At 47.4% G+C, this 25,983-nt stretch overlaps 1 protein-coding gene across 1 annotated transcript in view; it reads right to left on the bottom strand.

Annotated features, from left to right (window-relative positions):
• The window catches only part of Cables1 (Cdk5 and Abl enzyme substrate 1), a 110,444-nt gene that overhangs the window by 61,390 nt on the left and 23,071 nt on the right, over window positions 1-25,983 (bottom strand). Inside the window, exon 2 of the mRNA XM_021214423.2 lies at window positions 1,910-1,981. Within this exon, the coding sequence (XP_021070082.1) occupies window positions 1,910-1,981 (72 nt within the window). The remainder of the gene's footprint in view (window positions 1-1,909; window positions 1,982-25,983) is intronic.

Genomic DNA, 25,983 nt, shown 5'->3' with positions numbered 1-25,983 from the left:
TTACACAAGTTTCCTTTGAAATTCAGGACTATATTCTGTAACCAAGACTTGGGGGAAGTCAGTTGAAGCAGAATTAGCTTCCAGTCGGGGTAAATTCTAAGAGGAGGCTGCAGCATAACAGGGCACTTAAGTCTCCCTCAGCCCCCTAACCTCCTAGGGACACAATAGCTCGGTCTTGAACCCCTGGTTGCCACACAGCTGCAAACACTGGCTTCTGAAAGCACCTAAAAGATTGCCTTCCCCGCTCTCCGTCCCCAGCTGCTGCAGGCAGGAAAGGGTTGGAGGAGGGGGAGGGGAGGCTCAGGTACAGATGCCCTTGCTGCTCTAAGGCCAAAGCCACTTCTTGCCACCTGAAAGCATTGTTTTCCCTCCTCCACGTTCAAATTACTTGGACTAAAGCCAGTTCCTTGCCTTGTGCTTTAATTAAACTAAAGTGTGGCGCCTACTGGGGAAATGGCCTCACAGAATATGTCCTTTGGAGCTTTCGGGACAGACTTCAAAAGTAGAGAGCAGCCCATCCAACCCCTGCCCTTCCTGATGACGTCAGTAACTAGATTCACAATCACCTGACATCTGGGGTTTCTCAGACAGGCAAGGAACTGTCTCAGGATAACATTCTGCCCTCCAGTGACACTTCCCAGGCTGGGGGGTGGGGGTGGGGGAGCTCTGTCTTGGGATACACAGCCAAGCAGATGGGGCACAGATGCAGGTTTGGGAAGGGCTGATGCCAGTCTACAGGAGCTTCCAGCCTCCCCCCGGGTCTTCTTGTCTGCCGTCTGCTTCATAGTCCTTGTGAAGCCCAAACATCTGCCTCCCCCTGCTTTCAAAGGTCTGAACCACACAGCTTTCCCTTGCCATCTTAGAGTCTCGGGGAGAAGACCCAACACACACACATTTTCTCCTTCACAAGGAAAGCCTGGCTGGACCTCTGCACAGATGTGGGCCAACAGAGAGGGCAGGACTAGGGGAGGGAAACCTGCCAGTCTCAGGCAATCGCTGTCATCCCAAAAATGTGCCTGGCCAGCACTTTTCTAATCCGGTAGGGAAAACGGAATGGAATGCTTTCAAACCCAAGGGAGTCTCTGCAATGATCTTCACCAGGTTGCCCCAGCAACTAGCTAGGGAATGACGTCATGGTCGCTCGCCTCCTAAGGAGATCTGGTTGCTTTCCCTGCTGGGAGTAAGGCCTAAGATCTTAAGTGCTGTGTAACACCAGGGTTAATATGGGCCCTGCTCCCATAAACAGCCACTTTTAAGATGCAAAGGGTGGCTGGGTAAGATGCTTAGCTTGCCAGAGGCTTAGCCTGACAGTGCCTTCCTGGTACCAACCACAAAGCAACCACAAGAAAAACAGCCAACAACTCTGCAGGCAGACTGGCCTGCTCCAGTGTATTAGTGGGGTGTGTCCTAGGTTTCACATGTCTTGAGGGTTGGGGTTCAACACGGACAATTCTTTGTCCTTGGGAATCAGATGTTTATTTTTAAAATTTAATTAGGAAGATCAAGAATTATAATCAGTACCCCCAGAGCTCCCAGGGACTAAACCACCAACCAAAGAGTACACATGGAGGGACTCATGGCTCCAGCTGCATATGTCATAGAGGACGGCCTGGTTAGACATCAATGGGAGGGGAGGCCCTTGGTCCTGTGAAGGCTCTATGCCCCAGTGTGGAGAATGTCAGGGCCAGAAAGTGGGAGTGTGAGGGGGTGGTGAGCAGGGGAAGGGGTAGGGGGTAAGGGGAGGGGGCTTTTCAGAGGGGAAACCAGGACCGGGGGGGGATAGCATTTGAAATGTAAATAAAGAAAATATCTAATAAAAAAGAAAGAAAAAAAAAGAATTAAAAAAATCCATCTGTGTACTAAAAACAGCTCCTATAAGATACACATACATGAAGCATGGGAAACTTACCTCCGGAGAGGGGCATTCTCTTCAATATCTTCCAGGGTCTCCAAAGATGATCTCTGGGAGATGAGGCGACGTCTAGAGACCAAAAACCAGAGGTTAATAGCGTACAGTAAAACTGATCAAACGACTGTGTAAATCTGTGACTATCGGGAGAAAAAAAAAAGTATAATCCCTAACTACACTCTACACATCTGTCCTTAGCCCTACAGGGAAGTGTGGGCCTCACCCCTCTCCAGAGAAACTTCTCTTCGCCTCAGAGATCACCACAGAAAGTCAGAACCAATCAAAATGCTGGACTGTGGAGCCCAGTTCCAATGGTTACAAAAACCACCCCACACACTAAAGCTGACGGAAAATTGTGGGAGAGGGGACAGAAAGAGTGTGAGAGTCAGAGCACCAGGGAGTCTGCTGTGAGACCAGCTCCTAGAAAAGTCAGAAGCTCCACCCATGGTCTCACCACCATGACTGCCAAAACAACACCGATAGATATGTGTGGGGTGGGCGGGGGAGGGAGCGGGAGGTCGCAACTCTACCTACACAAAGGACTATAGGCAACTAAAGACTTCGGGAGGGTGGGAGAAACGTCTTCCCCAGAGAGGAGAACACGGACTGGTATCCAATATCAAGCAGCCAACTCTGAGAACATGTATGAACATGTATGTATACATCACACTTTATAGACCAAGCAGGCTCTACTTATGTGTTTAGGAATATATATGTATATGCATACACATATATATGCGTGAAACAACAATTAATGAAAGGAAGAGACCGTGACTTAGAAAGCAAGCAGGGAGGGCTCTATGGGAGGATTTTGAGAGGGGGAGAGGGACATGGCGCCACTGCATTCGGATCTAAGATAATACAACAAAATGTGAAAAGGAAAAAAGGGGAGTGGGTGAGATGGCTTGGTGGGCTCAAGGCCGTCCGCCTCTGATGGGAGAATGGGCTCCACAGATTTGTGCTCTAACAGCCACATGTCCTTGGTGGCACTTATACCCCTGCCCTACCCCCTCATAATAATACATAAAATTAAAACAACACACAACAAATTAAGACAACAGCTCTCTTCAGTGACGCCAGGCTCATCTTGCTTGCCTGCATCTTGACCACACCCCTCCGGAACAGGGACCCTGTAGTGATTGCACAAGTAGATGGATGACCTGTTTCAAGACTCAGTTGCCTCCACATGACAAGATGCTGCTTATAGCACACAGGGTCACTGGGATACTAAGAGATTTCCTGAGCATTAGTAATACTGTTAAGAATTGAAATATTCATCATATGACCCTAGGAACTGATGAATATTCACTTTTGAGAGCATATTTTATCATTTGTGTACCTGTGTCTGTCCTTGTGTGTACATGGGTGCTTATGTGGAGGCCGAAGGACAGCTTTGGATGCTGTTGCTCAGGAGAACTGCACACTTGTTTTGTTTTGTTTTGTTTTTTTCTTCAGGCAAAGGTGTGTCTTATAAGGACTGAGGGTCATGGATCCAGCTATGCTGGCTGGCCTGTGGGCCCTGAGGATCTTCCTGTCTCCACCTCATGATGGATCCAGCTATGCTGGCTGGCCAGTGGGCCCTGGGGAGCTTCCCCACCTCATAAACACCTGGCTCACAGGTACATGAGCCTGCCCAGCTTTTGCTATGGATTTTGGGTATGGAACCCAGGTCTTCTTGCTTGCATGGCAAGTGCTTCCCCACCTGAGCTCTCTCCTCCTGCCCTCAAACCTTATCATTAAAAACCTCAAGATCACTCGAATACTATTAACAAAGTTAGTCCTGGGAGCCCGTGATACTGCTAGAGAACTGGAAACAAATGATCCTCTGAGGGGACTTCCTCAGAGGCCAGAGACAATGAATAGTCAATGTGATCATACAGAACAATAACTTTTCTGGGTTGTTGAAGAGCTGCATACTGCCTGCCCCAAACCCTCAATCTAGTTTCTTTTGCCAGGCTGAAATAAGAACCAGTCCTAGTTAACTCAAAATATCTGGTAAGATGCAGCTGGGAAGAGTTTAAATAAATCTATCTAAATGAAGACCACTTCACAGCCAGTGATTTGAGGGAGGAGGGAGGGAAAATTTGATAACTTAGAAATGATGGATATTCAATTTTGTCCCATGGTCCCTTCTTTTCCTGGGTGGGAAGATACTTAATCATTTATGTCCCTAAGTCTGCCCACGTATGTATGTGGACGCACACATGTGAAGGAGAGCCTTGGATGCTGCCCCTCAGGAGAACTGCACACGGTTTTTCCCCCAGGCAAAGGTGTCTCACGAGGACAAGGATTCACGGTCTCTGGGCACATGGCCTACCAAGCTTGTTAATGGAATATATAAAGACACCTTCCCCCACATTGTACATCCAATTTTTTTATTTTTTCTTTAACTATAAACTGTTTTAACTTAAGTTGTCTCAGATCCTCATTTGCCACTTGCATTAACTAATTTCCTAAGATGACCCTCATTGTCTTGGTAACATATAGGACCTTCATCATGTGGTTAGGTAACACTGAACTTCTATCCACATAACACGTCCAAGTCATCAACAGCCGGACACAACTGTCAGAAGTGCAGTCATCTTACTTGAGAACCCAAGGTACAGAAATTATTTTAGAAGTAGCCACTTCACTGGGGTAACATACACGGACTCCAGGAGCTCAGCTTGCAGAAGCCTCTATGCCAGCATCCTGCAGCTCCTGCTCTAAGCATGTACACCATCCCTTAAGATATGGTGGCAAGATTCCAGTTAGTCTTTGTCTTAATCAGGGCTTCTATTCCTGCACAAATATCATGACCAAGAAGCAAGTTGGGGAGGAAAGGGTTTATTCAGCTTACACTTCCACATTGCTGTTCATCACCAAAGGATGTCAGAACTGGAACTCAAGCAGGTCAGGGAGCAGGAGCTGATGCAGAGGCCATGGGGGGATGTTACTGGCTTGCTTCCCCTGGCTTGCTCTCTTATAGAACCCAAGACTACCAGCTCAGGGATGGCACCACCCACAGCGGGTCCTCTCACTAATTGAGAAAATGCCTTATGGTTGGATCTCCTGGAGGCATTTCCTCAACTGAAGCTCCTTTCTCTATGATAACTCCAGCTGTGTCAAGTTGACACACAAAACCAGCCAGTACAGTCTTAAAAGAAAGGCTGGCAAATGAGCCGCAACCTGTAGGAGTGCTAAGTCTGGCTGGTCCAGAATGCCAAGCTGGGATTATGACAGCACACCCCAGCCCACTGCATCTCATCCACAAGGCTCATAATGATGCAAAGAGGCACACCTAGGCTTTAGAATCTTAGAAAGCTCCTTAATTCTTGAGCCTCGGTTTTCTCATCTCTAAAATTGGAGATGCTGGGCTGGAAGATGGCTCAGCAGCTGGAGTGCAAACTGCCCTTGCAGCCTGAGTTTGGTTTCCAGCTCTTACATGAGACTAAAGGATATCTGAAGTCCCCAGCTTCTGTAGACACCTCCCCACACAATTGGAGATAATCAAAAATATTTTAAGATGAAAATAAAGAGGCTGTGGCTCTTCCTCCAGTCCCCACTAGCAGAGTCACCCCAAAAGTCCCATCAAGAGATGCATTCCTTCCACACGGAAGACCACCTTGTATATAACTAAATCCATGCTTGCTTTCAACAGGGTTCCCTGAAAAGCAGAGACATTTGCTGATATTCTCGCCACCTATAAAACTGGTGTCCATCCCACCTCCATGCCCTGTCGTGTTGCAATATCTGTTCAGCAATAGAGTGGTGTATTTCTGGTGCCACTCTAAGCTTTTAAGCAAGAAATAAAATATGAATAGGGATGCACACTTAAACAGCTGCTAGGTAAAACACAACCTCAAGCAGATGTAAGTCACAGAAACCAGAAGTCTCAACCAGTCTTGCTATGCTCTGAGCCCTGCTTTGTAGAGCAGCATTTTGGGGTGAACACTGAAGGGTGCTTTGCTGAAGGTGATGTAACCACTGTGCCCTTTGAGGACTGAAGTCACCCTTAGCAAGTCCCTGCAAGCTCTGTGGCCACTACTCAGGAGCAGACACAAGCCAGGCTGCAGCCAGGTTCATTCCCTGAAGATACTGGTATCTGCCCACCAGCTTAACCAATGTGACTGTTGGCCTGGTCTATGCTTGACTCCTGTTCTTTAGGGGCTTGACCTTCAAACAGGGGTCCACAGAACCACTGGGGAATTCCACTGAAATCCCTCAATCGCCTTCATCTTTTGAGAACACCCTTCATAGGGGCAGAAGGAAGAGTGGCCAAATGCCACCTGAACTCAGGAGCTGCCCCACTCCCCCAGGCTCTTCCATCACATTCTAGGTGCTCGCCCTACAAAGCCCAGCTGGTCCACAAAAGTACAGATCCCAGTGGCACTCTGGCTTCTCCACTGTTACAAGATCTTGCCACACATTGGATATTTTCCGTGCGAGCTGAACAAGTGTACAAGTATAGTCACACATGCATACTGTTGAGGATTAAACATTTTCTGCTTATATGAAAGTCTAATACTCGATGCAATGGTATTATGAAGTGCGTCTCTGGGAGGCAACTAGGTCACAAGGGAGGAACCTTCAGGAATGGACTGGTGCCTTTATAAAGAGGCCCCAAGAAATCCCTCCCATTCCCTTTCTGCCACAGAAAGACAGACACAAGGAAAAGCCAACTGTCTGTGACCTGGAACAAGACTTTCACCAATCTAAACTCCAAGTCAGCAGAGTGCATTACAGGCTCCAGCCTTCTGTGTGAGAAAACAAATTTCACTTATTTATAAGCCATCTAGCTTCTGGCAGTTTGTTATAGTAGCATAACTAAAACAGACAGACAGATACACATACAGAGACAGACAGAATCAGAGACAGATGAGCATGTAGACACTTTTAAGGCTTCAATTCTTTTTTTTGTTTTGTTTTTGTTTTTCGAGACAGGGTTTCTCTGTGTGGCTGTCCTGGAACTCACTTTGTAGACCAGGCTGGCCTCGAACACAGAAATTCGCCTGCCTCTTCCCCCCAAGTGCTGGGATTAAAGGCGTGCGCCACCACGCCCTGCTAGGCTTCAATTCTTTAAAGGGAAAAGAAAAATCTCAAACTTGAATGTTTACCTGTTCCTTTAAATCAGTGGGCATGGTCCCTCATTTATGAATATTCTGAGATAGAGATACACAACCTAGAAACAACCGCTACCAGCCTTAGAAGGAACGGTAACACAGTGCCGTGCCAACCAGCACAAAGTCCTGTGCTTCCTAAGATGAGCTGTTTGCTGTCAGAAGGGTTGTTCCATGAGCTTGGTGCAGTGTTCATTACCACCCCTAGCAGAGCTAGATCCTTCCAAGAAACATAGTAACACCTTTTCTCCACCCTCTATCCTCAGGAAGTCTCTGGGGATGAGGTAGCTCCTGGCAGCAGCCAACTGAACCAGCTGCTTTCACCTTGCATTGTCTCCTAGGCTGAGCACATTACTGGACCATTCCTTTATCATAGGCACAGTTGGCCAAGACTAAAAGAATACTTAGCCTTGGATCAAAACAGCATGTTACTTTATCAACTGCAGATATTCAGTAATAGAGCAGCAAGGTGCAAGCAGAAGTATTATATGCTGAAGTCACCAAACCAAAATGTTTATGACTAGCATACTGAGCATGCACCTACGGGCCCTCTTCTTATCTAATAATTATAGCAAGGACCTACCATGCCAGCCACATTGACCCCAGTGTGGTTCACACTTAATGTCCTGAAACCTTACTCACTGTACACTGAATACCGTGACTCTGAGCAGGAAAGGAGCTGTGACCCATGACAGTATATCTCCACATCTGAACACACAGGAACCAAATTACTCTACTGCTGCTTACACACTCACAGCTCATCTACAGGGAAGTCACTGTAGACCCCAAGCATTTAGAGATGGACAGAGTGGCCATGTTCTAATAAATTCATTTGCATACATTGAGGGCTTAAGAGGAAGTAGCTGTGGGGTAAGAGAAGATAATTACATACTACACAACAACAAGACCAGGGTACAGACCTGCAAGAGGAGGACGCAGGGCGGGCATCCCTAAAACATCTTAAGCACAAGAGATCCACTGCCCCCATTTCCAGGGTAGGAGCAGCTGCTATCCATCCAAGTAGCTGTCCAGGGCCAAGTGGGTTCATGGTCTGACCATTCTGAAAGGTTTCCTAGTGACGCTGTCTCCATCCTTGTTAACAGTGACTCCTGAGAGTGAGGGGGAAGGCAGAAGCCATATGTGGCCAGGGTGGCTCGGAGCCTCTCTTAGAAAGACACATCAAGGTAGTGGGCACTGCTCAAGGAGGAGAAATCCAGGGCCAAGAGTTAGGACCAGGCTGAGAGGTACTAGAAGTTGACCCTTGGGCCTTGGTCTGTGTCCTTGGGAGGAAGGTACCTTAAGCCAACCCACTTGAGCTGATCTACATGCTGGAATGCCTCTTGAAAAGTCTGCCACTTGGGCCTGCCTCCAAAGAGTCTTACTTGTCTGGGCTTGGCTGAAAGGATTTTTTTTTTTTTTAAACCACCAGAGGATTCTAATGAGCAGGACAGTTGATCCCACTAAAGAAGGTCACCTCCAACATCCTGCTCTGGTCAAGGGTGAGTGACACTCTAGTTAATTCCCTTACTCTCCTGTATCAGCACACATGGACTGGAAGTGACTGCAACCAGCCCCTGAGCAGTGATCTGTCTCATTCATCCTTGCATGGAGACCTTACAGAGGTCAATGGGCAAAGGAAAGCAGGCCATTTAGCCTGGAGAACTGAGGCTAAGGAGAGCCCGGTGAGTTTCTAGTACAAGCAGGAATGAAGCATCCAAGCATGTCACACACATGCACACACAAAAGACCAGAAGAACAAGAACCCAGGTCTGTTTTCTCTGAAACAAAACACCAGCTTGGTGGACAGGTCAGGACCTTGGGAAGAAGCTGGGCCAGACACTTCCTGCCTTGAGGTCCTGTCTTCCTGCATGGAACCCACTTACACAACATTCCTGGCTATGAGTTTGTGCTACTGGAGGGCGCAGACATTTCTTCACAGGTGTGAGAAATGAGGGCAAAGACCTTAGCTAATTACATAAATGAGTGACAAGCTGAGGGCACGATGATCACATCTGTACAGATGGTTATTATAATGAGAAATAAAGTAAATGAATTTTAGTGTGCCTTCAAAACTGCTTTAGAGTTTTATCACATGTCCACTGAGAAATCTTCCCCTACCCCCCATAGCGCCACAAGACTCGGCAGACGTCTTCTGCTTTGGTTAATGTTCTATTACTCTGATAAGACATCACTACCAAGGCAACTTACAGAAGAATTAGTTTATTTGGGGCTTACAATTTCAGAGGGTGAGTTCATGACTGTGTGGCAGGGACCATGGCAGCAGGAGGCAGGCATGGACCTGAGCAGGACCTGAAAGCTCACATATTGGCCCACAAGAACCAGGCAAAGAGTTGGAAAACCAACTGGGAACCAAGCATTTCAAGCATAAGTATCCATGGGAGCCGTTCTCATTCAAACCACCACATCTGGCTAGAGATGGGCTGTGCCATCCACTCCTGGGTACCCCTGGGAAGGGACCAGACTCAGAAAACAGAAGGTACTCAATCAGGTCAGCTAGCTACAGAACTTCACTAGGCAGAGGGGTATCCCCAAACGTCTCCTCTCTCTATAATCAGTGGGCAGTGTTGGATGTCTGAGCCTCTGTCCTGTTGCACAAGGCCCAGAACCCACTCTTGGAAAGTCTCCCACTGCTCAATGAGGAAAGGTGGGCCTAGATAAAGCAAAAGCCCCCCTTTACCTTATAAACTAGGGAAGCCTGCAACTCCAGGCTCCTTAACAGAATCAAAGACTTTAGAAGCTCAATCAAAAAGGCTTGAGGCTTGCAAACCTAGAAGCCTGAGCAGGACTTTGGGCAGCTGAGAAGTCCCTTTGCAAGGAAGATGTGGGAAGATCTCTTCTTTCCTGAGAATAAGCCTCAAGCCTGGGCTCATGCATCAGGGACAGTCTTTGCTCTACAAAACAGGTTTGTTTTTTTCTGAGACAGGGTTTCTCTGTGTAGTCCTGGCTGTCCTGGAATTCACTCTGTAGACCGGGCTGGCCTCAAACTCAGAAATCTGCCTGCCTCTGCCTCCCAAGTGCTAGGATTAAAGGTGTGTGCCACCACTGCCTGGCTTTTTTCCCCCTTCAAACAGTTGCAATGCTCCTGAAACACATGCACATGGCTGCCACTTGTCCTTGGTTTACTGTGGAAGCTGCTACAGAAAGGAGCCCATAATTACAGAGCTGTACCTGACATCACTCATGAGTCTCTTCTGAAAATGAGGCTTTGCAAGGGCTGGGCTATCAAAGCAAACAAGTCCGGAACGGTGGTGGCGCTTCCTTCTTTTTCTGGGGGTTTTAAACCTCTGAGGGCCACAGTCTTCTGAGATGGTGCTGCGCTCAGCGAGGACGCTAAACTCATATTGGTCCTGTGCTACGAGATTCCAGAGGACCTTTGGCGGAAGTCAAGTCACTTCCCTGAGACCAGACTTCAGGTGTAAAGCAGAGTTGCCCGCATTCACTGGCTGTGTGCTTTGTCTTCCTGCTAGAGATATTCTGCTTCATCAAAGGTGCTCCAAACTGAGCACAGCCTCTAGCTGCTCACCAGGAACTACAGCTTAAGAAACCTCAGGGTAGCCGGAGTCTGACAGGACACTGATGCTCCACGTGCGCTGTGTCAACAGTCTCAGAGCCAGCCAAGGCCACATCCTCCTGCTGGTCAGCTGTCTGGGCAAAGGACTACTAACTGGCTTACTGCGAGAAGCAACCTCTTTCCTAGATTCCAGCAGACTCTCCTGAACTCAGAGCCATGCCAAATACAAGACAACAGTGATTAGAAACACTCAAGGGCTACTGGGTTCCTCCTCATAAAGGAAGAAAAGCAGGTTTGGCTTTATAAAAGAGAAGTTTCCCCAGGGAAAAGTGATTGTCCAATGCTGAATAGTCAGCCCTGCAAACATAAAAGTAGGTGACATTATATGGACTCAGGAGGTTACATATATACGTACATACACATATACATATTGTTAGCATTCTGTCTAAACTCCATCCCACAGTTACCTGGCAACAGCCAGGTAGGCCTGACCCACTGTAAAAGGGGCTTCTTGCCCCCTCCTCCCTCTCTTGCTCTAGCTCTCCCCTTCTTGCTCCCATTCTGATCCCTCACCCCTTCCACATTCCCTTCCCCACCTCTCCATGTGCTCATGGCTGGCCTCTTCTCCTCTACTTCTCTACTCTCTCCCTCTCCCTCTCTCTGCCTTTCTCAGCCTCTGTTACTCTCTTAACTCCCTCTCCATGCCCTTCATAAACTCTATTCTATACTGTACCGTCATGTGGCTGGTCCCTCAAGGGGAAGGGATGCCTTGGCACTGATCCACTGAGACACCCCCTTACCCCCACACCTCACCACACCCCCAAATAACATATCCCCCTTTCCTTCTCTTTTTATAAACTTATCATATATAACAATGAAAATGGGGGCCATGAGTTTACAGAGAGAGGGTGAGGGGTATACAGGAGGGCTTGGAGGGAGGATAGAGAAGGGAGAATGTTGTAATTATATTATAATCTCAAAGTTTTTTTTAAAAAGAAAGAAATGGCTAGGATTTTAATTTAAAAAAAAAAATATGACAAGCCAAAAAAAAAAAAAAAGATTTCAAACTCATTTTTTTTAAGTCTCTAGCTGATGAATCAGGCAAAGAAATCAAATTAAAATCAAAACACCAACCAAGAGCCATCAACTGGCTTGTTCAAATATGATCTGTTTCTACATTTTAGGTGGGTTAAGAAAGATTTGAACTGTCAGCAGAGCACACAAATGGTGCATGGCTGGTTCACTCTTGCTTCGAGGATTCGCAGCAGACTTGCCAAACCCTGGAAATCAAAATGTGAGGTCATCTCAGTAAGTACTGTTTCTATCAGACAACTGTGATGGGATTTACTACCTGTGAGGTCATCACAGTTTCTATTATGCCGCAACCCTGCACTCTGACTGGCAGAGACGGGGGGGGGGGGGACGAGGTTTCAAGCAGCTTCCGTCTTTATCTCAGGGATCATTCAGTTCCTCTTCCATCCATCCTCTGATCTTATCCCTCCCCCTTCTCCTGGATCCAATCAGCGTTCAGCATGCTCTGAAGACAAGCCATGCATGCAGGCAGGGCGCGCGGTGATAGGCCAGTGACTCATCAGGCAGACAGTACAGGATTGTACAAGTGTGCAGGCTCAGGTTCTTGGTAAGTAGCGATCACGGGGCTTGGCCACACCTGCTTCCCACATATCCCCCTTTTTGTTTAGTTAACGTGGCTCTGGTATTGCATCTGTCTAAGCTTGCCCTCAACCATATTACATCCTTACCTGTCATTGGTGTGGTGAACTCATTTTCACCAACCTGTCTTGGTTGGTATGCACATGTGAGAGTCTTACCCGTCATGGATTAATGATCCACCATACTGAGCCAAACATGGGGTGAATTACCTGACTCTATAGTCGTCACAGCTTGAATCAACAACCATTTCAACGGTTTATTGAAGCACCATTTTCTACTAAGTCTTACCCCAAGCTAAGCAGGCTTATGGTTACACTGGAAAGTAACACTGTCTGAAATATTCTCCTTGAAAGCAGAGGAAGTGACATGCAGCAAAGGTGATCATGCTAGTCACTTCATCTCCAATGTCAGATGATTCATCACTCTTAACTTTGTCCCTGTGCCGGGAACCTAACTCTGTCCCATAACTCCGGGAGCTTAACTTCATCCCTGTGCCAGGAACCTAGCTTTGTCCCTCTACCGAGAACCTAACTTCGTCCCTCTACCGGGAACCTAACTTCGTCCCTCTACCGGGAACCTAACTTCGTCCCTCTACCGGGAACCTAACTTTATCCCTCTACCAGGAACTTAACTCCATCCCTATACCGGGAACCTAACTTCGTCCCTCTACTGGGGAGCCTTTTCCTAGTGCTAGATTACTCTTTCTTACCACAGAACTCACCTGTAGCTCCTTTTTTGGGTGCGGCTGCTATAACTCAAAACACTGCCTATTTCGTGATCCACATGTGCAGCTGGACTCTGACCACTACCAGAGGTGCTGTGTTGCTTTCTGCCACTCCGTGACCTGCTGGTCAGCTTCATGGGAGGCAGCATCATGCCTGCTCTGAGATGACCTCTCCGCTCACAGTGCACGCTTTTCCATGTCCTGGCAGGTGCCAAGCTGCTCCTCCATGGCAGCCCTGATCTGCCTTGCTATCTATTCTTTTTGTGAGGTTCTGAAGTTGAGCATAATACCAGTCCTTTTCCTGACCCCATGGGGACAGGACTGCATTCTCCTGAACGGCATGATAGGAGCTAAGGGACATTTTTGAGCGTAGTTTCACTCCGGGGAAATTACTAAGTTAAATTCTTTAAGACGCTCTAGTAAGTCTATCTGTCCAGAAGCCCTAGTCTCATCTTCAATACTTCCCTGTAGCTGCTTAAGTACTTCCTTCATATTAGATGCCTCAGTTTCCAGTTTTGTAAGATGACTGGAATTATCTTCTAGCTCTTGTCGAAGATTTGAGTTCTCCATCTTCAGTGTCTCAACTTGCTTTAACAACTGATCATATGAAGCTGCAGCCATCCTTGGCTACCCTTGGACCTGCCAGACACTCGCTCTGTGGCTACAAGCTCAGGCGCCGCCTGGGCGCCTCCCGTCCCCCGGGACTCTTCAAATACCACAGGCTGTTCTTCAAAGAACAACAAAAAAGTCCTCAGTATAAATGTTCAGCTCCTTTTAGATATGTCCCGAGACTGCTGTAACCCCAAATGCTCCCATGGTTGGCAATGACCCCCGACTTCGTCTGTAAAGCCCTCTTCTCAGTTTTTGTCTTTTGGGTCTGTCCATTGCACAGACTTGTACAAGCTGAAATGCCACAAAAATAGGACTCTTCTGACTATGATGAAGTTTCTGAGCTTCCCTCAGTTGGAGGGCCCTTGTAAGGAGAGTGATCTTCTTTTCAAATTATTGTCATCATAGGAAGAGAAACACCTTTTAGGGCTCGGATACTGATTACTTTTAACTCTGATGATCTGAAACCTCCGGCTTTAATTCTGCTACAGTTGCTGATAGGTTTGAACTATTGTCTTATTGTATGCCTTCTGCATTTCTTCCATTTGTTTTCAGTACCTTTGACTAAGTCTGCGCTCAGGGCTGGTCACTGCATTGCCCGCCTCCGTACTCTCAGGGCCCGGAGCTCGGGCGGCGGCCAGGCTCAAGTCCTGGGGAAGGGGAGGTGTACATAGGGGGCACTGGAAAGGCCACTCCCCACTCCACCTTCCTCAGCAGTAGCCAACTGCGCTCCCTGGGAACAGCATCGTGCCAGCCTCGGTCTGCTGCTCCTGGAGAAAAGTATCCCTGTACGGGCCACCAGATGCTACAACCCCATACTCTGACCAGCAGAGATGGGGGGGGCGATGTGTGTGGGGGGTGGACGACAAGAACACCAAGGAAGGTTTCAAGCAGCTTCTGTCTTTATCTCAGGGATCATTCAGTTCCTCTTCCATCCATCCTCTGATCTTATCCCTCCCCCTCTCCTGGATCCAATCAGCATTCAGCACGCTCTGAACAGGAGCTGTGCATGCAGGCAGGGTGCACGGTGATAGGCCAGTGACTCATCAGGCGGAAAGCACAGGATCGTACAAGTGTGCAGGCTCAGGTTCTTGTTAAGTAGTGATCACGGGCTTGGCCACACCCGCTTCCCATACTATTAGACAACTGTGATGGGATTTACTACCTGGCCAGACATCCATTGTTAACCTCTGCAGGCCGCCCTGTGCACCCAGTCCCTGCAGTGTGACTTTTGTGGACAGCCTATATAACAGTGGAATGGGCTGTCAGTGGGAGCCCATAGTGATTCCCTCTGGGACAAGTGCAAACCCCTCTGACAAGGGGCTGAGAAACAAGTAGACAAGCCACGGTGTCACTCTGAAAGCATCTGCCCAGTTTCTCAGCTTTTGGGTTTTGGGTTGTTGGTATTGTTTGTTTATTTTGTTTTGCTTCATTGGCCTGCCCCTGCCTCCCCAGGGCGGGGATTAAAAGGCATGTGGCCTGATGCCTGGGATACTTTTGAGTATCAGGAAATCCAGGGGCTGGCCCAGAGTCGCTGGCTGTGTTCTACATCGCTTAGAGCTGCCAAGGAGGGAAGGCTCCTGCCTGCGATTGGAGGACACACACTGGTCAAACGTGCAGAGGAGTCAAACTAGGAAAAGCAAATGTATTGGCTTTAAAAGTCAGGATCCAGACAGGCCTTATGGAGCTGACGAATAAAGAGCTCTACTCCTCCTATGGAACATTCCAGAGTCCCCTTTGGTGGCAGAGATGACAAGTGGGAGCCATGACAGGTTAGAGGGTAGGAGGGAAATACTAGAGAAGGAAGAAGCACTCCATTCGACTTTAGACTAGAGTCACTGGAATGACAAGGGCCCTGCAGATTGACAGGTCAGGGATGTTCTAAGAGGGTTACGATTCCGGGAATTGCATTCTCTGTTCTCCAAGCCAGGCAGGAAGAGTCTAAGTGTGGAGGAGGCAGGGCAGGGTAGGCTTAAGGGACAAAATGTAGCCAGGAGAGGCCCAGCCTGTGGACAGGAGGGTCCAGTGAGGAAGGACCTGGGTGAATGTGAGGTGTGGGATGTCCTGGAACAAAGTCTGGTCCCAAGGAGAGAACAGGAGCCCAGGCAGGGTGAAGGTTAGACCAGCTCCAGGTTTCCTCAGAAGTTTCATTCTGTGCCTCTCTTGCCACATACCTAAGTCTGATAACGGCCTGCGTGCTGGGGAAACATCCCACTCCGATAAGGACAGCAGCAGCGTTAAAGCTCGCTCGCACGCATGCACGCACGCTCGCACACACACACACACACACACACACACACACACACACACACACACGTACGCACACTCACACATGTCTCTCTCAGCTCCTGGTATGACCTTTCTCTGTTCCGAAGAGCCTTCAGTAGCAGCGATGGATTATGACAGCTCGGAAACAGCAGGCAATTATTTATAGCAAACCTGTAATTGATGGAGCTCTGTAAATCTGTAATTTTCTAGGAGCCATTCAGATGATGGCAGTGCAGTGAGCAGCAGCTTCCGCTTCTTCCTCACCCCCAGATTTCCTATCCAGGGACTTACAGCGTTCAACTACTTCCTGGAAACGCTTTGTAAAATGAAATGCCTGCTTTTCTTTGGCCTCTTATGTTTATCTCTTTTTGCCAAAAGCTGAACTGGGACGAGTAAGTGGCTGCAGGGGTAAAAGATGCTCCAGGTGAGGCGGGCAGTGGTGGTGCACGCCTTTAATCTCAGCACTCAGGAGGCAGAGGAGGCACATTTCTGAGTTGGAGGCCAGCCTGACTACAAAGTGAGTTCCAGGACAGCCAGGGCCATACAGAGAAACCCTGTCTTGAAAAACAAAACAAAACAAACAAACAAAAAGGTGACCAGGTGACCTAATCCTAGTTCAAAAGAATTGGTGGCATCCTCTCCGCAGACACAGCACAGGGCCACCTGTTCCAGGAAGCTGTCCTTGGCATTCTCTAAAGTCCTCAGTATCTAGAAATACTAACGCCTATGAACATGTGCACTAGGTGACTCTAATCTTAGTTATCTCCAGTCTGGCTACAGGGACCTTAAAGATGGGTAATTTGGTCTTTCCTTCAGTGACTAGTTCATTGTATGTACAAGCTTCCAATAAATCTCTAAGCATAGCATGAACAACTCTGCAGTCAGAGCTGAAGAAGAGAAGCAGGATGGGGTGGAACAGTACTGGGGAGTCAGAAGTTCTCCATCAGGGAGTGCTAAGAACATGGCTTAGCATCAGGTAAAGAGGTTGGCATACAAGCATGAAGACCAGAGTTCAACTTCCCAGCACCCACATAAGTGCCATGGTGGGTGTGGTGGCCTGCCTGTAAACTCAGCACTGGGGAGGAAGAAACAAGGGGTTCCCCAGAGCAAGCTGGCTCACCGAACTAGCTGGACTAGTGAGTGCAACCATATGTGTGCAACCATATGTGTGTGTGCGTGCACACACACATACACACACACACACACACACACACACACACACACATATGTACGCGCTTGCATGCTTGCAGAAGGTCAAGCCATGGTAAAATGTGGCCAAAATCTAACCTTGAAATTTATGTTAGCTGAGACACTGGTGTTCAAACTCTTTAGGAGTTAAATGCTTCCCTACCCTAAACTAACTTTTACATCAAGCTCCAAACATAAAATAGATTAGATTAAAAACAATTCCAGGCCGGGTGTGGTGGCACATGCCTTTAATCCCAGCACTTAGGAAAAGCAGATAGATCTTTTACGTTCTAGGCTAGCCTGGTCTATGTCATGAGTTCCAGGGCAGCCAGTGCTATGGAGAGAGACCCTGCCTCAAAAAACAAACAAACAAACAAACAAAACAACAAAGCAACAACAATCCCCCCCAAACAAAATAAAAGAATTCCAAACTTTATAAACATAATTGCTTCAATATTTACCTAGGGCTCAATCATGGCTATAAAGCCTCAAGTTTAAATATTTAAATTATTTACTATTTATTTGTATGAGTATTTTGTCTGCATGTATGTCTGTGTACCACGTATGTGCCTGGTGCCCTGGGAGGCCAGAGAGGGTATTCTGTGCTGTGGAACTGTGGTTACATATGGTTGAGGCATCATGTGGGGGCTAATAATTGAACCAGATTCCTCTGGAAGAGAAGCCAGTGCTCTTCACGATTGAACCATCTCTCCAGCCCCCTCTTTTGATCTTTAAGCAAATGTGGAAAAACCTGAGGGCAAGGATGACCTTTTGAATCCAAGGCTAATTTTGGTATGTCATTTGTTTCCTTTGGTCCTGCTTGTACAATAAGGGTATAATCGCCCTTGGCAAGCATGAGTAGGTACCAGTGGTAATCATTTTTAAACATCTTAAGACCCAATTCACTTTAGTAGATGGAAGAAGTGGAACTTAATTTCATCAATTCTATCTGCTCTTGCAGCATGAGTTAATTAGTGCATAGTTGATTAAGTAACACAGGTGACTACTGTGTCAGGCTTTGGTATGTAATAGTAGGGTCTATTTAATTTTACTGTAGTTTAAACACACACACACACACACACACACACACACACACACACATATATATATATATATATATATATATATATATATATATATATATATATATTATATATCCACACACAGACACACACACACAACTATATATTTGTTCTAGTCATTTCAGTGGCTGTAACAAATACCATGATCTCTCCTGCCACCCTCAAATGCAACTTAGAAAAGAAAGAATGTTTATTTGGCATTTAATTCCAAATTATCATCCACCATCTTGGAAGAAGGCAGGAACTCAGACAGTTTGTCACAATCACATTCGAGGTCAACAGCTAAGAGAAATGATTGTACCTATGCTGCCTATATGTTTAGAAAGCTTTCTCTACTCTTACAGTTCAGGGTCTAGCCTAGGGAATGGTGCTACCCACAATGGACTGGGTCTTCCTATATCAATGATCAAGAAAGTCTCCCACAGATAAGCCCATAGGCCTAGCCTAGATGATCCCTCAATCAAGATGCCCTTTGCAGGTGATTCAGGTTGTGGCAAGTTGACATTTAAAATTAATCTTCAATATATGTATATGTATATGTATATATAATACAGACGCTCATATAAAGCTAACATGTTAAGCAGCTACCTCATGTAATCAACAGTTCTGTGGCTGTAGATAAACATGTCTACATAAAAACTCACCATGAATGCCTAGATGTTCACAGCAGCACAGTTACACATGTGCCCGAGAACTGGCGGATGTTTAATAAAATGCAATGCTAATCAGCCTTAGAAAGAAGTCTTGAGATGTGCTACAAAATGAACCTTGAGGGTACTCTGCTAAGGCACAGTAGCTAGGAATCCATCTACATGAGCTATCCAGGACAGCAAATCCACAGGAAGAAAGCAGATTTAGATTCGAGGGTGTCAGGGAACAGGGCCCAACAGTGACTACAGGGTTTCTTTGGGAGGTGGTGAAAGTTTTCTAAAATCTGACTGCAGCGATGGCTACCTAACCTTGTGAACACACAGGAAGTATAGTGTTCATTGGATTTAGTAAGCACACGGCATGTGAAGTTTATTTCAAAAGATCTGCTAAAATATTTATGTAGGATATATGAAATCTATGTATGCACAAAAACACATTGAAAATGAATCAGTCGTTTATGGAACTTCAAAAGCCTTTGCTGAGATCCTCAGAATGCCACTTTGATAATACAGGTGGGGCTTAATTTCTTCTGACTGGAGCTATGCAGACTGGGAGGTTGAACGGCTTGCTCAGGTTAGAGGTCAGGGCATAAGGATCAGGGACTACTGTAACATTAATGGTTCCACTGAGCCCTGTGTGGTGGGTTAAGGGTGCCTAGGCCAGGGAGTGGCACTATTTGGAAGTGTGGCCTTGTTGGAATAGGTGTACCACTGTGGGCATGGGCTTTAAAATCCTCATCCTAGCTAAGTGGAAGCCAGTCTTTTCCTAGCAGCCTTCAGATGAAGATGTAGAACTCATCTCTTTCTGTACCATGCCTGCCTGGACACTGCCATGATGGTAATGGACTGAACCTCTGAACCTGTATGCCAGCCCCAATTAAATGTTGTCCTTATAAGAGTTGTCTTGGTGATGGTGTCTGTTCACAGCAGTGAGACCCTGACTAAGACACCCTGTTTCCAGACCACTACAGCAGGCACTGGGTTAGAGCTGAAAGCTGCAGATATACAGATGTCCGAGGCCCACCCACAACTTACACAAACTCTCCAGCAACTCCCACGGGCAGCTCAGTGAGCCTTCTGCCTCCAGCACCTTTATTTGCCCTTACTCTGCTGTACCCTGACAGAGCAAGCAGAAAGGCTCCTGCCACTTCTGTCTCCCTTCTTCCTCTCCTCATTCCTAACCCCTGAGAGAAGATACCTCTGTACATTAATGCCCTTCTTTCAGACTTGCTCTGGTCTCCAGAAGAAGAACCACGCATGTCTCCCATCATCTAGGAAAGAAGACAACACAGCATCCAGGCTGCCCCATCAGTGTCTGTAGAGCAATCTAATTTCTGAGCAGCTCACTCAGTCTTTTGAGGATGTATTACTGCGACTGTCTCACTGTATATGTAATTAGCAGCTGCATCTCACTGTATATGTAATTAGCAGCTGCATCTCACTGTATACGTAATTAGCAGCTGCGGTTCTAATTCCTAGGCTGTTGAGGAAAAGTTTCTAAAGTCACCCTGCAGCAAGAGAGCTGTGCCTGATGTCACATGAAGTCAGTCAGACGCAATGCAGATTCCACTTATTGGATTTAATTGCTGTGGAAAAGAACACAGACATACGTGTACATATGCATATGTGTATATACATGTATATGTATATGTGTGTGTGTGTGTGAGTGAGAGAGAGAGAGAGAGAGAGAGAGAGAGAGAATGAATACATATATGTGCTCCTGAGTGCCCATATATGAGGGTGTGGAATCCCTGGACTTGGAGGTATAGGCAGTCATGAGACATTCAATATGAGTGCAGGAAACTGAACTATGCTTTTACAAGAGCAGTGAGCATTCTCAAACATGGGCCATCTCTCCAGCCCCAAGAATGTATTATTAATTGCCAAGAGGGTTTAGGGTACACTCTTTTCAATTTATATCCTCAGAAAGCAATAAGCTAAAATAAAAATGACCATGTGCTATTGGTTTTCCTAAGGGTGCTTGATCATGTCATTTTTTTTTAAGGTGAGACTCTTTAGGCAGGGTCTCTGGACCTCCCCAGAGATTCTGTGGACGTCTAAAGTCAGACGCAGGGTGTATGTGTGCCCGCTACTCTCTCTTTTAACAAACCAAATGACCCCAGAAAACACGAGCTCCTATTCCTGTAATGCTCACAGGTGAGCTCCTATTGCTGTAATGCTCATGGGGTAGCAACAGGGTGAAGAAGGGTAGGGCTCTAGAATGAACTAACTCTACTGTGTGGTGGCTTGAATATGCTTGGCCCAGGGAGTCACACTATTTGGAGTTGTGATCTTGTTGGAGGAAATGTGTCACTGTGGGCATGGGCTTTAAGACCCTTGTCCTAGCTGCCTGGGAACCAGTCTTCTCTCATTTACCTTCAGAACAAGATACAGAACTCTTAGCTCCTCCTGCACCATGCCTGCCTGGATGCTGCCCTGCTCCTACCTTGAAGATATGGACTGAACCTATGAACCTGTAAGCCAGCCCCAATTAAATGTTGTCCTTACAAATTTGCCTTGGTCATGGTATCTGTTCATAGCAGAAAACCCAAACTAAGACACCAAGCAAGCTGTCACTGTCCCCATCACCACAATCCACCAATGTCCACTGTTTCAGGTGGTGGAGATATGAAGAGATGGAAGAATGTGAGGCTTGGGTCCTTGTTCTAAGTACCACATGATAGTAAGACTTTCCTCAGGTTAGTGTTATAGGAATGTGAGGCTGATGAGGTCATGGGACCTCCTGTTCTAATGGGGGTGTGGGCAGCAGATGGGTGTTCCATACCTGTAGAAACTTTTGCCTACACTCTGTGGGGTGAGGGCCAGGGTCTAGCTCAGTGGTTCTCAGCCTTCCCAATACTGTGACCCTTCAATACAGTTCCTCATGTTGTGGTGACCCCCAGTCACAAAATTATTTTGTTGCTATTTCATAATGGTAGGTTTGCTGTTATGAATCATAATTTAAGTATCTGATATACGGCCCCTGTGAAAGGGTCGTTGGACCTCCGGAGGGGCCGAGATGCATGGCTGAGTACCATGTCCCCTGTGAAAGGGTCGTTGGACCTCCGGAGGGGCCGAGATGCATGGCTGAGTACCATGTCTCTGGAGCTTCAGTAACTGAGAGAGAACTGAGAGGAAAGTTGAAGGTCAATAGTGGGGAATAAGGCCCCCATCTGGAAAATGGGTAGATTCCCAAGAGTTTCAAGAAGAAATACCATTTAGTCATTCTCAAAGGAAACATGGGGATTGCGAGATGGGCTTTAGGTAGCTTCTCCGAGAAATTGGCATGTCTAAAAACAGGCAAGGCAGACAAGAACAGCACACACCACACAAAGGATCAAGGGGCAAGACCCTCTATCAACCTCCCTCCACTCTGGGGTTAAAACAAACAAACAAACAAACAAACAACCCACCAGAAGTTAGACTTTATTTGTTTATGAGTCACTTGCCCTGCAGCAGGGACATGAGGACAGTGAATGATCTGATTGGCAGACACAGTTAAGAGCTAATTACGAAATAGATTGGAGCGAATGCTGTTCTCTAGGTCCTACAGGCAGGAGAGCTCCCAGCCCAGCCTGGAGTGATTGATAACATGGAGGTAATCAAAGACTTCCTGGGAGCTGGTGTGGGGGATAAACCTGAGGTCATTGACCTGGGTGGGAAAGTCATGCCTAGGCAGTGTGCACGAGCCCCCACCTCCCTTAGGCATTATCTAGTTTGTTTGAGAGTGCAGGAACATGTTCCCTGTACAGCCAATGGGAAAAGTCTGCCTCAACCTTTCTTCTATATCGCAGCTGCCCCTACACTGGTTCTTGCCTCCAGTTCAGTCTGGGTTTTCAAAGCCCTTTAAAACTGAGGCTGGGGCTGGAGAGATGGCTCAGTGGTTAAGAACATTGACTGCTCTTCCGAAGGTCCTGAGTTCAAATCCCAGCAACCACATGGTGGCCTATCACCATCAATATAGCTACAGTGTACTCATATACATAAAATAAATAAATCTTTAAAAAAATTAAAACTGAGGCTGTGGAGCACTGAGACATGGCACGCACATCCTGATGCGAACGGTTCCTGTTAAAACAGGTTGGACTTTAAGGCCTTACAATCATCGAAACTCATTCTCCTGAGCTCACAGAACTCCAGTGCCTCGGCTCAGCTATTAGCATAGTAAAAAGTGTGCGGAAATGCTGCAGGGCAACCAAGGGGACATGGGGCTCCCTCCCACACAGGGAAGGCCAGAAGCAACCCTGTCCGCCAGTCCCTCCAGGGGCAGGGGTGGCAGAAAGGGGTCATATTGTTCATGTGATCACACAGTCCTCAGCACAGCACTTAGGTCTTAGGGAGGACATCAGAACCCATCCTGTGCTGGTGCCTCCGGAGTCTGAGATGGATGTACTAAGTCTTCTGCTACGGGGCTGAAAGCGCGGTGCTAATCTCTCAGAGCACCTCAGCGTGAGTGCCCTTGAGTTTCACTTTGCAGATGGAGAATGTGAGGCTTCCACAGGTCAGAGCCAAGAGACAAGGGATGGGGATATGTCCTCATGCTGTGCTTCCAAACCAGCCCGTCAGTGCATCCAGGAAAACATGAGGGCTGTCCCACCATCCTGTCCCTCACTGGGGCTTGCTGCCCCTTCTGATGGTGGCTCCCTGCTATATGCCTATGCTGAGCCAGTCTGCAGCATAGGCTGTGTGCCTATGCTGGGCTCACCCAGTCAAGACTCACTCACTGTGCAGCAAGCTGCCAATACAACACACAGAGAAGCAGGCCCTAATCATTATGGGAGATGATTGGAATCAATCTCTCTCTCTCTCTCTCTCTCTCTCTCTCTCTCTCTCTCTCTCTCTCTCTCTCCCACACACACACACACACACACACACACACACACACCATCTTCATATTTATAGGGAAACAGTGCCATGCTTTGACAGATATGATCAAATCACATAATTAGCATATCTACTTCTGCAAACATTTGGTTTCCAAAAGTACCTGAGCGCCTCACTACTTCAAGCCCCCTCAGTACTTACTCCAGGGACACAGCACTGGTCTCCCTTCTACTTCTTTTAAATTCTCACCATTCCTCCTGAAAACTGTTTCAAAAGAAGTGAAGCCCTTTCCAGCTGCCTCTGCCGAAAGGAAGCTCTTTTACCTTCGGCTTCAAAGCATATTTCCAAGGGGAAGTGACTTTGCCTTTAAAGGGGTTGGGGCAAACGAAGCTTTACTTGGGTGGAAGAAATGACTAGGGGTTGTATGTGGCAGAGGCAGACCTAAGAACCCTGGGTTGGGGTGGGCTGGCTTCACCCCTAGAGGTCTGGGGTACCATCATCAGAGAGGCAGTTGTCTTAGAAGAAGACATGTGGGAGATGACCTATGTTCCACAATGTGATCGAGTCTTTAGGAAACTGCAGCCCAGTAGAAAGGCTGTACCATGGGGATCTAAAATAATTCTGCTGGGAGCCCTGTTATAGGGCACCAGATTATCCAGGCAGGGAAGTCAACAAGGCCAAGAGAATGATGATCTGTTCTCCTCCAGGCTCTACCACAGCCTGAGCCACAGCTACACTGTTCGTCCAGATCTACTATGGTGAGACACACCATGGTGACACTAGTGACCCTTACCCTCATGACCACTGCTTACCGGCACTGGGGCAGGCACGCACACTACCATGTGGCCCTCAGTACCATTTACCTCCTACTGCATCACCCCAAACCCTCTGTCCCCACCAAACACTAGTTTCCCATCTCCTTCTCCGGCCACTGGCTGCCACCCTTACACGTCCCATCGCTTCATCTAACCATGCAAGGCAAGGAGGAGAGGTGGAATGGCTGTGTCTGTCCTAGGGTGACCCCCTTCTTCCGAAGGCTAAATGACACTCCCCCGCATGGATATCACCACACCTAGGCCTGCCACTCTTCAGTGGATACCTGGCTTGTGTCCACCTTTTGACTGTCAACAATGCTGTAGGAAACACGGGGGGACAATATTCATACTCCCCACTCACTTTCTCAGGACAAACTATGGCATCAGTGGGTGACCTCAAGAGTGAAAGGAACAGGGAGGGACAGCCTCAGGAAGCCTACTATCTTCTTTCCCAGTGACAGATGGCACCATGGGAGCCACTAGACTGCCTTCTCTGTCGTGTTTAAGGGTGCTTGTAAGCGTCAGGGTTGACCAAGAGTCTCTATCTGTATACATCAGGTTCCCTTCCCTTCCATGATTCCAAACAAATGTCCCCTTCCCTTCAAGAAGGCAGAACCACAGGAAGACATCTCTAAAAAGCCGAACGCAAGTCCTGGGCTACGATTGCCCCTTCTGTCTTCCTCTCCACCCTTCCTGCAGGTATAGCCCTGGTGGCCTCTGAGATGCCGCATCTGTGTCCCTGCACTGGGAGGGTAGGCATTCAGGTCTGGCTCTGCTAGGAACTTATCAGTCCCTGTGGGTGACACATGCTAGCCCTCTGAAATGTACTCTTAAGCCACTAATAAAACTACAGAGTAAAAGCACACAGCAAATAGGAGACTCGGAATGTCCAAATTGCTTCTGAAAAGCAGCGGCCCAGAGCTGGGCTCTCCAGAACCTGAGGACCCCTAGGGAGAACGAGACAGAGAAGCGCCAACTCTGCCAGCCCATCTCTGTTCTCTTTATGACATGGCTATACATATTTCTGTCACACATAAGGAAAGACCCAAGAAGTCTCCAGAAGTCGCCTGGATAGACTTCATTTTTACTTAATTAAAAAAAGGCAGAGTGGAAATTTATCATTAAGCAAGCATAAAAAATATTAAAGTATGCTCCCAGGAGATTAAGGGAAATAATTCTGCTGACAGTGATCTTGAGGCGAGTGAGTTCTATCGGATGGATCAGGCAACAGCATGCGAGTCATCAGGTCTCTGTTTCCGGCTTCTTGCCTCCTGGTGAAGTCATTCAGAGCTGGTTCCTACTCCCACTTTGCTTTGTTATGAATAGGCAGAAAAGGCCACCTCTCCATTCCACAGGACACTCAGCAGAGATGTCCCATGCAGCCCAGACTGCAGAGCACACCAACACTGGGCAAGGAGCCGCTGTGGGCAGCACACTCACAAGGACTCAGTTATCACTCCCAGCAGTACACTCACAAGAACTCAGTCACTCCCAGCAGTACACTCACAAGAACTCAGTCACTCCCAGCAGTACACTCACAAGGACTCAGTCATCACTCCCAGCAGTACACTCACAAGGACTCAGTCATCACTCCCAGCAGTACACTCACAAG

The sequence above is a fragment of the Mus pahari genome, chromosome 15 (assembly GCF_900095145.1).
Source record: "Mus pahari chromosome 15, PAHARI_EIJ_v1.1, whole genome shotgun sequence".
Classification (NCBI taxonomy): domain Eukaryota; kingdom Metazoa; phylum Chordata; class Mammalia; order Rodentia; family Muridae; genus Mus; species Mus pahari.
The sequence above is the reverse complement of the archived record's forward strand: the minus strand, read 5'-3'. Positions and strand labels throughout refer to the sequence as shown.